Here is a 13,877-nt window from a genome sequence, read left to right on the forward strand (position 1 = left end):
TTTTTGAAGTACTAAAAAATGTCGGCAAACACTTCTCTTTTCCCTATCTACTATCGGGGGATTGTGTTTTAAATTTGATGTTTAGCTTACTTGTTCTCTGGCTTTGTTTTTTGATATGTCTTTCATTGGTGGCTTGGTCTTGGTTAACTGATGCACTGAAACAACAAAAAATTGTTTTAAGCTTGTTGTGTGGGATCTCAGGATTACAACTGTATCAAAATGAAAATAGCTTCTATGTGATCAAGGTTGTCCAACTGTTGCTTGGGTTCACTATCATTCTTCAGAGTTACAAAAGTGAAATTGCATGAAGACCTTTAAAAATATCTAGTCTTCAAAATACACTAAAACATAACAATATTGAGTGTGTGCTGAAGTGAAATTCCCTTAGTATTTCTGTCTTTCAATAGACCACCACTGACTTTAAGTGGCTATTTCCTTTATTTAAAAAATAAACCTTGGCTAAAAACGCCCCTAGGTCATTCCATCTTCAATCTTCTCGTTACCACTGCTATTCGAAAACGTGCATCTATAGGCTTCCAAAAGCTCCTTTCTTTGGGCAGCAGAAAAATCCATAGCCACACCAAGGAAAGACTTTCTGTATATACCAAAGTACTGAAAGAACGCTTCAAAGTACTTCTTTGGAAAATGTCTATTCAAGGCCATCGATGATAGCTTGAAAGATTACAAGATGCTTCTTCAAATGTGAGACATAAATTACGCTGGAGCAGAGATAGTAGCTGTCCTTTACAGCCTGCTAAGTGGCATCGGTCACGATGGGTTGAGAGCTAAGTAGCAACTCAAACTTCTTCATCTCAGGAGAGCAAAATATGACACAGAAAGCTTGTTTTGCAACTTCCGCAGACGAAATGAAGCCTTCATATACGTCCGCAGTCTTTTCGAATTCTCCAAGAAAACCGGTGCGAGAAGAAACACCCATCCTCTGCTCGGCATTGTTCAATTCGTATTTTGCACAGTCCTTGTTGATCAAGATCTTGCCTACAGAGTTGTATATAGAAGGAACAACTTCCCCAGTTCTGGATGAAACTCCAACAACAGCCTTGCTGGATTTGACGTGAGGATCTTTATCAACTTTCTCATCAAGACAACACTTCCCTGCAACCGTCAGATGCTTAGGCAAGTATGTGCTGTGGCTATGCTTTCCGTTGAGCACCATTTTATACTTTCCGTCACCGAACTTAAAGTTGACCGTAACGGTGCAAAACCCTCTTTCCAACTTGGAATCGCAAATAAGACATGGTTGCTTCGCAATATCCTTAAGAGCGAAAGGCCTGCGATCGATTTCATAAAAGGTACATTCAGGGTTGTTACAGTATACAGACCCAAGACACTTTTTACGAATAACACGAGTACGCTTGCCCTTTTTACGCTCTTTGCTATATGTTTTCTCTAAGCACCACCTAATGTCAAGGTTAACGCCAACATATTCGCCCTCTTCTTCACTGTAAAGAGCTACAGACTCTTCTGTTACATCGCCATCAGAAAACTAGGCGATAAAGTGGATAATGGGCTCATGTTTTATTTTTGTTAAAGGTTAAAATACACAGTAAAGTAACTTTGAAAAAAAAAATGCATTTTATTGGTGACTTAAAAAGGTACACCAAAATTATCCGCACTCCATAGTCAAGTAAGGGAACTCATGCAATAGTCACAGTGCCTACAATAAAAACGAGCACAAACAGGATATTGTCTAAGCTTTTTAAAGGCACTTCTTGATGAAAATGGGCGAATATTCAGAAATGAAAGAATTTTACCTTGTCATGGATAATGCTCCTATCCATAGCTCGACTGATATAGAAAGGTATATTCACTCTCGAGGATATCGACTTGTATATCTTTCTCCATATTCACCTGAAATAAATCCAATTAAACAGTTCTGATCAGTTGTCAAAAGTAAAGTGAAGCAAAATAAGTTTCTGGAAAAAGAAATACTGATGACAATAATTAGTGAAGTATATGATAGCTTATTTAAGTAACTTCCAAAGTTTTGTTTCTCATTCTGCCAAGTGTTTTGGTAAATGCCTCAATAAGGAAAGGCTAAGAAGATAAATTGGTCATTGCAGAGAGAAAAAAAGAATGAGGGCAAGTATAATACGAATTGACTACTTTTTAATGGTAACTGTAAGACAGACAGGAAAATATATAATCATACAACGGGCAAGATGATGATGATTAATGGCTATAATAACTAAAAATTACCTTTCGTTTGCTTGAGATTTTGGTGTCAATTTGTGTTATAGGATTTTTGGTATAGTCATGGTTATCGTCGTTTACTACACGCTAGAAGCAAGCAATGGATTTGATAACCTTGTTCAATTGCGATATGAAGAGCGGTACTTGCTCAAGGCTGAATGGAAGTTGGTATGAACAATTTCACACATGGTATAGAGATTGGCTTGGGCGTGATTAATGATGTAGAACGTGGCATCTTACCTATGTGACAATACAGAATGAGTACCTTATAGTCCTATGGAACATAATGAGCACTTTTACCAACTAAAAGGAAACCAAAAGCAGATTTCAACTTGTGTTTAGCCGAAACATCTTTGTATTGATAAAATTTGCTCGTATTGTTGTATTTGGGTTTGGATAGATTTAAACAAAGTAGAAAATACAATATCGTGGACACTACACGTATAAAACTAGCTTGCTTTTCTTTCGCTGAAGTTTTGCTTTTTCTTTGGTTATTTCTTTTTTAAGTTAAGTCTTGTTGATTGGCTTGGCCCGAACAAGAATAATAAAATGCCCGCAGGAGTCAACACCTTTTAGTGTATCTCCGTCAGTAAAGACATGAAGATATGTAGTTTGCTATTTGCATAATATACGGCATAAGTAATTCGATTTGCACAACAAACAGCATATTTATCGCCTTTACCTTATAAATACATCATCTTAATGTTACTTGAAAGAAAAACAAGAAAGGCTGACCACAAAACGCGTTATTCTTATATAACGCGTCATACTCAATTCTCATTAGCCGTGATAAGTTCATGCAATAATCCTGTAATATTTGAGATCTCTTTAGTTGTGACCTTAATAGAGGTTATTACAGACTCATCAACATACACTTCCCTGGTGCTTTAGTGTTACACATACTGTTGCGTAGATGTGGTGTGTCTAGTACTGTTTGCTGTGCAAATTGAATTGCTTCATTGACACCACTATCATAATCTAAAATACGAAGATTTTGCGTAGAAAACTCTAAAAGAGCAGGAAACTTTGGGCTTACATATGCCTTCCATGACTTTTTATTATATAAAAAAATGCTCTTTAACTACAGCAAATATCTTGATTCAAACTTGTTTATCGATTTCATAGAAAGAGACTGATAACCCTAATTATCTTGAAATATTTTCGTAGTTGATTAGTGTAAGAGCAACATGCAGGTTTAGGAATTCTCGAGAGACCAGAGATGATCGACCAACTTTCAGAGTTTATTAGTGTTGTAGATTCACAAGCATTCGCTATAATCATCACATGAATCGTGAAGACACGGATGATTAGATGAAGAGATAAAGGAGAGATACGAAAAATAGAGAGGATATAAAGATAAGCTATTTAGAATACATGTTGGAATATCGGCAGACATCTCGGTTATTGTCCTAGTTCAATACAAGACACAGTTACACTGATAACTAATATGTTTATTTTTGTTATTATTAGGAGACTATTTACAATAATTATATGCGAATAAAATAATGATGAGGGGGGATATGTCTAAATTAGAGCTTGGTTTGATCAATCACGACAGATTCGTTACTTGAACCAGCAACATTACGCAATTCAAGGTTGGCTTGATAGTTTTCTTCAAATTCATCAAGATCACGGCCCTTGGATTCAGGGATCCATAAGAGAGTGACAATAAGACCAAGGAACATGACAGCAGAGAAGATACCAAGTACTTCGGGTAAGAAAGTGTGAGCACCCTTAGGGCCTCCAACATCGACCAAGACATTGAAAGCGAATGAAGCGAGGATAGCACCGGCCTTACCAGAGGCAGCAGAGATACCGTGAGCCGAAGCACGGACCTTGGTGGGGAAGACTTCGCCAGGAATAATAAAGGTGGTTGAGTTGGCACCAAAGTTTTGGAAGAATTGGGCAAGAGTGAACAAGAAAATGAAAGCACCGATGGCGTGTTCGACCAAGAGATGGTAACAGCCGGCGAGGATGGCAAAAACGACGGTGGTGATGGCGAAACCCATGATTTGGATGGGGCGACGACCCCAACGCTCAATAAAGAAGACAGTAAAGTAGTAACCGGGAACAGAACCAAGACAGGTAATGATGATTTGACCGACAGTGTTGTACCAAAGAGTTTCAAAGGGAGTAGATTTGTTGGCAAAACCGATAGAAGCCAAGACGATAGAGTTGTTCAAACCAAGACCGTAGAAGGCGACATCAAGCAAGAACCAGGAAAGAGCAGTACCGAGAAGGACTCTGAAGTGCTTCCATTGACTAAAGTAAGCTCTGAAATCAGCCCAGTGATCACGCTTTTCTTCAACACGAGTGTATTGTTCAACAAGTTCAGGAGAGGCAGATTGACCTTTGGCAGCAGCAGCAGCTTCAACATCGTGTTCAACATTAAGAGAATAACGAGGAGATTCGGGCATTGTGAAACGCAAGTAGATGGTGGCAACGGCAGGAACAGCGCCCAAACCGATACAGAGACGCCAGACATAGTCCAAATTCATGACATCATCATTAATGGCATTTTTAAAGATGGCCAAAAGGATCAATGTGACGATAGCAGCAGCCAAGTTTCCGATACCTTGCATAGAGAAAATAAGGGCCATCATCATACCACGCTTACCAGCGGAGGACCATTCAGAAGTAATTGTTGCAGACATAGGATAATCACCACCAATACCAATACCCAAAATTAAACGCCAGAGACCGAGAAAACCCATGGCAGAGACACCACGGATAGCAGAAGCAGAAGTTGCACAGTTGATGGTACCAATGATGATGATAAGTAATTCAAAACCGTAGATCTTACGACCCAGGATGTCACCGAGGAAACCAAAGAACAATTGACCGATCAATGTACCAACACTAGACATACCCTTAATAATACCTTCAATATCAGAAGGTATCTTGTTATTGTTGTGAGCGTAGTAGACATAACCAAGCATAGGAGTAACCAAGTTGATGATAAAGACATCGTAAGAATCAGTAAAGAAACCAGCGCCTGAAGTAAGAATAGTACGAGCAGTAAACCAGTTCCATCCACCAGCACCTGAAGTCTTCACATCATCAAGCTTTTCTAATGAGGCAAGTCGACGTTCGGCAGCAGCAATTCGCTCTTGTTCTATTTGATCTGCCATTCTTTTGTTGTTTAAAAAAAAAAGGTAAAGAAAAAGGGAAAAGAAGGAAGAATTAAAGTATTTATAGAAAAGAAGAGAAAGGACAACCCGAGGTTTATATAAAGGATTTTGTTTGGTGATGAACCATCAAGTGAGGTCGTGTGAGTTTATTTCATTGGTGTTTAAAGACTGTAAAAGAGTCCACGCGAATATATCAATTCATATGATTGGATAATTACCGGGGATAGACATCTTTCGGGATATCAATTATTTTTTCTGTTTCATTGGTTATGAAAAATAGACTTAAACGTGTAGATATTATACATCGTTTATTGGCTTGAATCGATACAACCATATAAAGGCCTGTTGTCTTCTGTATTCACGAGAAATTGGTGACCAAGGCAAGTGTTTTACTCTTATATTGTTTCTCTTTCTCTTGGTTACCATAGTAAAATAGCCACAGTAAATAAAAAACAATAATCGTGATCCACTGAAGAGATGAATTGATTTAACCAATAAAATAAATGCATAAGAAAAGAAAGGACAAAATCTGATATTTGATTGGATAAAATATCTTGGTCTTACAATAAATCAAAAGATTCCCTTTTGGCAAATGCTCGTCAACTAAGAATTCTAATGGTTCCATGGATACAAACGAGTGACATTCTAAATCAAGAAAAATTATCCCCTTAATTCACCATTTTGGTATATTAATAATAAAGAAGACGTACACACACAAATAAGTGTATTCAAACTGATAAGATTGTTCTTACGCCATCGCCAGTAAGAACAATGTATTGTATTATATTTATCAAGCCATCTTGATCGGTGCATACTAATAATGGCACAACGTCTACATGATCCTGTGCAACCTATCATCGTTCGTTTTAGGTGCAGGTGATGATTGAGCTTAGAGAAGACCAAAATAAATGACCCGAGTTATTGATCTACTAAGCAAATATTACAAAGCATTTTTTTTTCCTTTGCCTCGGCATATCTTTAAAAGATTTCCATCGATGTATTTGAACATCAAGAGCTAAAGACTGTTCTTGGCAGCAGTAACTGGGTCATATGCACCATCACTGTTGTATCCCTTTCAGTGCTGCATAACTTCTAGTTAAGTAAGGCATGAACTGCGACAATTTAGGTCATGTTTACGATGTTAAACATTTTGTATTTTGTATTTTTTTTTTTTTTTTGGTGAGCTTGAGAATGTAGTATTAATCCTGCAGCACCAAGAAATCTGGCAATTAGATGATTCCAGAATTATGGACACAGTTGCTTATACTAGGATTAAAGCGCGATTGCGATTTTCCTTTTTCAGCCGCAAGCGGAGGCATGATTGTATTAAACCTTGAACACGTCCAATAGTAAGCTTATCAAGATCATTTGAAAGCGCTTCCCTAGTTTCACCATGTCGTTTCATATTGATTTTCTTTAGTCATCATTTGACTGTCTTAAAAACGCTTGAAAGTAATACCAAAGGAAAACAACAGACCAGATATCATGTACTGATTTGCTCTTTTTGATGTTGTAAAGGAACATACTGTATGCCAACCTAAAGAAGTTGTTATCGATGCAGAATGGTAATGTATATCTCGGCTGACAAAGACACGTCTACGATTCTAATAGCGAACCAAAGCCTGGAGAATAAGGTCAAGTTGAAGCGAATGTTGATACGACTTTTGAAATGTACTTTTACTGTCTACTATAGAATTAGAACATAGATACATCGCCATTGTTCAGTCATTGTTGCTGCTTTAGCTCCGTTTATGCTCTTTATGGAGCGTCGTAAGTCTTGTTTTACTAAGCTTTCAATAATAGCTTTGAAGGCTATTTCATAAAGAGATATTGGGCAACAGATACTAACTTTTCTCCAAAGTTGTCAGTTTCTACGATCAACTTGCTCATGGCAGCTTAATTATTGATTAAATTGTATATTTCATGTAAGTTTTCATTAAACAATGTTTTTAGTATTTCCCAAGAATATATGCCACTTCCAATCCAACCTTGGCTGCCTCCATTTCGTCGTTATTGCGCAAATCTTGATAACCATTCTGTTCTGTGTGATTGCCTTGATAATGTGCTAGTTGGCAAACAAAAACTTGTCACAGGTTTTATTAATCCTATTATTAATCCATTCTTTCATCACTCTGACGATGGGCAAGAATTTTACCCGTGAATTTTACTAGCCTAGAACACGCCGCCGAGTTACTCTCGCTTCAATGGGGGAGTTTTATTATCAAGATGGAACCTCGTCCTGATGGCGGCATGTTCATTCAGGAACAGAGACACGCAAAGCACGCAACTGAATAATTTGAAGCGATGGCCAAGGATAACGAAGACGATGTCTACCGTTCGTCAATCTTTTTGCAAGAGCGTACTATGTATTGACATTGTCAATGCAACGATTGTAGTTCAGTTTGTTAAATCCATGTAATTCATCAAATAGTGTAATCAATCCATGTTTAATTTATTTACAATGGAATCGACAGCACAATAAATCGTGTTCGAATTGGAACGGATGAATGCATATTTAATTTTCCTCCAGATTGACACGTCTTATCTCGAATATGGACTTTTGTAGGAAACGATCTCTCATTAGATCAAGCACTTTACTAGATTCTTAGGGAGGCACAACAAAAATCCTATCTTTGGTAGCTATATCTTTTTTTTTTAGAAACCTTTATTTGAATATATCTCTTAATACTAATATTTTACAAAGATGTTAAACATGAGTAATTGCTATAAAAGGACAATATAAGCTTAAGAGAATATCGCACTTACGTATTCAAAGCTAAAGTGTAAGCACCATCACTAGATTTGGTAGTAGTGCCTCGTAGCTCATTCAATATAGTTACCGCTTAAACTTATAAGCAACCTGAAGATCTTTGCTCTCATTTCACTTAATTAAGGTCAAGTTAGTTTCATCTGCTTCCAAATCAAGACTCTTAGATTTAGAGTTGTATCACATGTTGCCATGAATATTTAACTTGCTAAAATTTTGCTCATTATTGAGATCATCTTTTACACTTGAAGGTCAACCTTGTTTATACGAACTTTTTTGTAAGAGAGAAATATATCCAGATACCAGTTTAGTTTCGATGAAGCGAGTGCATCCCCGGTTTGATATCGAAGATGAGACTATGCCACGCTTCTTCCATAGTGATTACTCATGCTTATATGTGTGCAAAGAATTGGTATTAAGAAATATGTTCAAATAAAGGTTCCTGTAAGGGACATCACTATCAAAGATAGTAAAAGCGACTACTATTCAGATTTCTAAGGTTCGAGAGTGTGGTATCTTATAAGAGCCTTTTATGGTTTCTCTAAGGAACTTCTTAAAGTTGCACTATCGCTTAATAAGCTATTTCTGTTTGATTTAGGGTTTTCTGTGCTTCAGTATGATTTGCCGCCGCATGTGGATGTTGATGTGATTTACTGTCTGTTTCAATGATGCAACAAGGCAATTTAATTCAGTGCTGTATCGTCTACGGCGTTGTTTGTTTAAAAAGTACTCTGTAATAAGGACATATTCTCCGTATACAGACATCTTTGGTAATTCATTTGCTTTTTGCTGCTCCTAACAGAATGAAGAATGGTTTAGGCGGCGTTAGATGAAGAATAAGTAATGCACAAAAAAAAGGGAGGGACTTCTTTGAATATTTATCCTTTTCCACCCCCATCGATCTATTGGCTGATCTTTATTGTGTCTTTTCAATAAATTATGACGTCTTTAATGTAAAAGTAGGAAGAGTAGAATAGAGCTATGATTAGCTTCAACTGATGTGTATTTATTATAAAAGGTTTTATCTTAAAATTATACTTGTAAAGTTAACAAAGAAAACAATAAGCTTTAATAATTTTTATTATGATACATTCCTTTTTTGTTCATAAAGTAGTCGCGCGAGATGGTTACCCATATTGTCCGAAAGAGGGGGGGGGGGCTGTGTCCATGCACAGACTGTCATTTAAACTTTGGTAAAGGGGGGGTGAAATGTAAGCAGTAAAGATGTTAAGTCAACCCCTTTTCTCTTTATTATTCTCTTTCTCTTTCTCTTTCTCTTTATAATAAATGATAAAGTATCTATAATTAACTCTATTTTTGACCCAACTTGGTATCATGAACCTAAAAAGAAGAAATCGGAATTGTACGATAGTGATTTTACCTCCTTAAACCTTTGTGTATGTGTATTTGACATCACTTTGAGAATATAAACAATACAGAACTTACCATCCTTTCTTTCTCTTTTCTTATTTTCGTTTCTTTTTCATCATGCCTATCACTATCATTTCTTCTACTCAGCCAGACGGAGGAGAACTGGCAGCAAAGCTAGTGTCACTCTTTTCATCTACAGTTCTGTCAGTCTTGTATGGAGTAAAGACATATAATGTCCAATTTAAGTATTTATCTTACTCGAGATGGCTTATATTGCTTCTTTATATCCTTTCATGGGCCTTTACAGTAATGAGTATGTTGCTCGTTACTACAAACAATGGTAAATTCAAATAAAATTTTAAACAAAAAGGCTAAAATGGCAAAAATTTTCAGGCAACTTTACATCCTGCTTATTATCCGTCTTGGTCTGTGATATCCTTTACTGCGCGACCAAGATCGTAATTTATGCATGGTAACTTTATTTTCCTCTTGTCTTTTTGAAAACGCTTATTCATTGCCTTATTAGGTTGATAGAGAAAATCTATGTCGTTTCAGCTACACGACAGAGCCGATGGAGTAACAAATCCTACAGATTCAACTTGGGGTTATTATTACCTTATATTGCGATCTTCGTGTTGATGGTAAAATATCATTCATTATCAACAAAAACTAATGGTTTAGATCATATATCATAGAGCCTATATCGAACCCAATGGATACTGTATCATCGGTATTGCTCCTGCTGGAACCGTTCCATTGATTGTAAGCAAATGATTACACTTGTTTAAGCTTGTACTCATCATTTTCTTTCTCCTTTAGATTTATGATTTTGTAAGCGTGGTTTACTGTTTCACCAAAATCAGGTTTTAATTTAATTATATAGGCGATCAACCTTTACATGACCGTCTTCTTCGTTCGACCATTACTAAAACTTGGTGGTCTAGGCATCTTCAGTAGCTCAGCCAACTCTCGGCTTCACGAAGTCGCCCTTCGTACCTTGGTCGCATCCGTCGTCTGCTTAGTTGTATCCTTTGCCAACATCCTCTCGCTGATCATACTTGACGGCAGAGAACGTGGCTTGCTTTGTATGACTTGCTGTACAATGGATGTCACAATAAACGTCATTACTGTTCACTGGGTCACTAGCCAAGCACCTGGAAAGCGCAGCAAGGAGACAGATGCACAAGGCACACATCTCTCAGAAACGCACGAACAAACCATGTACAGAAAGGAAGAACAGGATGTCATTGAATTCAAAAACATCGGCTTGAACGTGTCTTATGAAAAGACACCAGTTGAGGACGATCACTCTTCTACAGAGGCTGGTGGATTTGCTCCTTCCTTTCAAGAATCTCAGACGAGTCGCAAGACATTAACGAAATTATAAGTCCCTATAAGATTTTTATGCTTAATCATATGCCTCTCACACTAATAAATTATTCGACCCCCCCCCTTATTATTTCTGACACGCACCCTTTGTCGGCTGTGTTCTCCTTTTTTTTTTGAGCTGCAATTTCTTTAATTTCTGCAATTTTAATAATTCTGCTGTGAGTTCCTTCAGGGTTATATTCTTTTTTTTTTATCTCCTTGTTTTTACACTTCTCTTTTGGTTTCAGAATCATCAGGACTCCTTTTCTTATAAAACTTCTTTTTTGTGGGGGGTCCATAGCCTTCTTTTCACAGAAAAAAGAAGAACGTATCGTCATTCTCCCTGGCTGTTTGTTTTCAGTAATGGTTATGAAAAGGAGTGATATGAAAAGGGGAGAATACTTAGTATACCTTTGCCACTCCCTTTTCGCATCTTGATTAGAGGCATTGAAATAAAGTTGTCAAGCTGAGCACATCTATTCAAGGAGAAAATAAGGTTTTATACTTCTTTTGGATGTTGGGGAGCAGGTCCATCATCATAGAATAGGGTCATAGTAGATCGCTTTCTCGTAAAAAAGAAACCATAATGGCGATCTATCTTATTATAATGAAGCATTATATATTTCAGAAAATGACAGCATTTGACTCTTTATATATTTGATCAGAAAAACTGGCAATGTATCACGAGACACTACTGTCAACCAGCATCTGTTGACATATACAAAAGCTTAGTGCATGAGTAGCTAAATATAAAAAGTTACTTGAAAGGTTTGATAAACTTGTATATATCTAGTATATGCAGTTTTGTATCCCACAGTATGTAAAAAATAAATCTCTTTTGAGATCCAATGAGCGCATTATTGAAAATAAAGAGGAGTCTATATAATGCATTCAAGACATTTCTCTTCTGTAACGCTTGCATTGTCAAGAAAAGCTGCTGGTTTATGTTATGGTTAAATATAGTAACAAAGCTAAGCCCGCTTGTAACAAACATACTCTTTTCTGTCAAAATATCCGAAGCTATTCACTTTGATATATGTATACATTAATTATACAATATCATATAATAACGAAACCAAAGACTATCAGCAAGCCTTTATCTTTCTATTCGACTTTTCTATGCTCTATTTACCTTGGTGATGTGTGGTTTGACAACTTATAAGCCCCAGAACTCTTGCCGAGATAAACAGAGTACAGAGTCAAATGACCACACTTTCAATTTAAAAGAAGCTGGGGTCTCTGGTTTGATGGCTCTTTCCCGTTCAAATGATACTTTTAATTGTACAATACATCCAGCAACTGCTAATAACCGGCTCTTCACAAGATCTGGAGCAGGGCCTACCGGTGCCGAACGGGGACACACTGGATCCTGATAGTGTGTCGCGCCGTCAAAATAGATTAGTACGAAGATTTCGCTATCGACTGGTGCTGCTAAGATTAGGACCAGCAATGATTGCTATGAAATTAAATATTGAAACTCGTGGATTGACCAGGGTGGTAGACTGGATCAGTTCTTTAATGTAATAATATTCAAAATATAAGACAAACAGCAACGGACGAAGAAGAACCAGCCAAAACACACAAAAAAAACAAAAAAAAACAAAATATCAAGAAAAAAAATTACTCTAGGCAAAGCAAAAGCATGTTGGAGACTATTCGCGATGCAGCAAAGAAGAATCCAGGATACGTTTGTTTTGATCTTTTTACTATTTAATCTTTAATACCCTTTTCAAGAATGATTCTCCTTTTTTCCGTTTGCTTGTTTGTCACTTAGAAATTTATATATAGTAAAAATGTATAGTAAAATATTTAGGGTGGCCACCCATTAATAAAATTATTTATTGTAATAATAATAATAATCACAAGCAGCATGTTGACAGGATGTCACTAGATCTTAACCTAATGCACGTAATACGGCAAGCCACAAGATGACGTTCGTTCTTTTGCAGAATTTATTTATCACAAAGCGATATTTCTTCTCTCTATTAGTTCTTTCTCTTTACAGAGCCTCCTCAATATGATCTGATAACATGACCTCTACATGAGGCTGGTTGTCGCTCAAATCAATCCTTTACACTCCCTTTAACCTTTTTCACTTATTTCTTTTTTAAAAAAAATGAATAACAATGGCTGTAATGAACACAAAAAGCGTGTTTTTATTGTTGGAGATACAATAAAAGGAGTTGGCGTATGTAAACGTGCGGTTAATTGTAAATCAATGTTCCTCTGTGAAGCCAGTTCATATAAAAAAAAGAACAAGAAGAACAAGGGTAGAAATATATGAAGTAAACTCACGATTAAGCAAAAGCTGAAATTGTAGTTTTATTATAACTTTGCCTACATTCACTTTAAGGACGAAAGCGATGCGGTTTTGTTCTTTTTCTACTATCAATATAAAAAACTATTGTGGGTCGTACCTACCACAATTGCCGTTACTTCCAATCTGACCTCGGATGTGGCTATAGGCTTTCTATCCGCGTTTTATTCTCAAAAACAATAAAAACAAATTTCTTGTAATTTATACTCTTTACATCTTTCTAAGTCGCGCATCGTGGCACACAAATGTCAGACTATGGTCTTACAGAAGCAAATACAGGGGAAGATTCAGCAGAGGACATGGTCGAAAGAATTTTACCTAGGATGGGGAACCTAAACAAAATCCAATACCACAGCAAGGCCAGAGCCTCAGCCAACAGCAATAATTCAGCTGAAAACTCCACCACAAGCGCCTTGCCAACTGAACTCCACCTCAGCGAACGACAACCACTACATTCATTCTTACAGACATCAAGCGCTTTTGCCTTAACGGGGAATCTCTTGGCGAGTCTTTCTTTCGATTTGTAATGAGAGCACAATAGAGATGCTTCAGAACAGTATGTCTTCATATGGTTATTGACCATATCAATTATACCGTCTAGAGTCTCTCTTGAAACACCTTTCTTTTTAGTGCACTGGAAAGTTTTAATGCTAGTTTGAAGTACAGGATCATCAACTGTAGTGTAATCGATTTTGACTTTTTTTTTTTTTTT

At 36.8% G+C, this 13,877-nt stretch overlaps 4 protein-coding genes across 4 annotated transcripts; 2 read left to right on the forward strand and 2 right to left on the reverse strand.

The window, feature by feature from the left end:
- Positions 1–754: 754 nt before the first annotated feature.
- RHIMIDRAFT_247577 (uncharacterized protein) lies at positions 755–1,533 on the reverse strand (the record flags this gene model as incomplete). The annotated part of the gene is made up of 2 exons (XM_023610422.1): positions 755–1,460; positions 1,490–1,533. 2 exons carry the CDS (start codon positions 1,531–1,533, stop codon positions 755–757), a joined length of 750 nt encoding a protein of 249 aa, XP_023462355.1.
- A 2,011-nt stretch (positions 1,534–3,544) lies between these two features.
- RHIMIDRAFT_268141 (MFS general substrate transporter) lies at positions 3,545–5,399 on the reverse strand. The gene has a single exon (XM_023612052.1). It carries the CDS (start codon positions 5,340–5,342, stop codon positions 3,741–3,743), a length of 1,602 nt encoding a protein of 533 aa, XP_023462356.1. The 5' UTR covers positions 5,343–5,399; the 3' UTR covers positions 3,545–3,740.
- A 3,947-nt stretch (positions 5,400–9,346) lies between these two features.
- RHIMIDRAFT_71650 (uncharacterized protein) lies at positions 9,347–10,424 on the forward strand. Its single transcript, XM_023615602.1, has 5 exons — positions 9,347–9,820; positions 9,874–9,952; positions 10,007–10,121; positions 10,162–10,242; positions 10,300–10,424. The coding sequence occupies exons 1-5, from the start codon at positions 9,598–9,600 to the stop codon at positions 10,348–10,350; spliced, it is 549 nt and encodes a 182-aa protein (XP_023462357.1). The 5' UTR covers positions 9,347–9,597; the 3' UTR covers positions 10,351–10,424.
- On the forward strand, positions 9,932–11,195 carry RHIMIDRAFT_268158 (uncharacterized protein). The gene is made up of 2 exons (XM_023612053.1): positions 9,932–11,005; positions 11,078–11,195. The coding sequence occupies exon 1, from the start codon at positions 10,379–10,381 to the stop codon at positions 10,865–10,867; it is 489 nt and encodes a 162-aa protein (XP_023462358.1). The 5' UTR covers positions 9,932–10,378; the 3' UTR covers positions 10,868–11,005; positions 11,078–11,195.
- The last annotated feature ends 2,682 nt before the right edge of the window (positions 11,196–13,877 follow it).

This window comes from Rhizopus microsporus, assembly GCF_002708625.1.
Source record: "Rhizopus microsporus ATCC 52813 unplaced genomic scaffold scaffold_22, whole genome shotgun sequence".
Classification (NCBI taxonomy): domain Eukaryota; kingdom Fungi; phylum Mucoromycota; class Mucoromycetes; order Mucorales; family Rhizopodaceae; genus Rhizopus; species Rhizopus microsporus.

What these genes read in the sequence shown, in the direction of transcription:
- RHIMIDRAFT_71650 (XM_023615602.1), top strand. Translation starts at nt 9,598, where the DNA reads ATGCCTATCACTATCATTTCTTCTACTCAGCCAGACGGAGGAGAACTG. An exon ending in GCTCGTTACTACAAACAATG is followed by an intron (nt 9,821 to 9,873) that starts GTAAATTCAAAT and finishes AAAAATTTTCAG; the next exon opens with GCAACTTTACATCCTGCTTA. An exon ending in AAGATCGTAATTTATGCATG is followed by an intron (nt 9,953 to 10,006) that starts GTAACTTTATTT and finishes TTGCCTTATTAG; the next exon opens with GTTGATAGAGAAAATCTATG.
- RHIMIDRAFT_268141 (XM_023612052.1), bottom strand. Translation starts at nt 5,342, where the DNA reads ATGGCAGATCAAATAGAACAAGAGCGAATTGCTGCTGCCGAACGTCGA.
- RHIMIDRAFT_268158 (XM_023612053.1), top strand. Translation starts at nt 10,379, where the DNA reads ATGACCGTCTTCTTCGTTCGACCATTACTAAAACTTGGTGGTCTAGGC.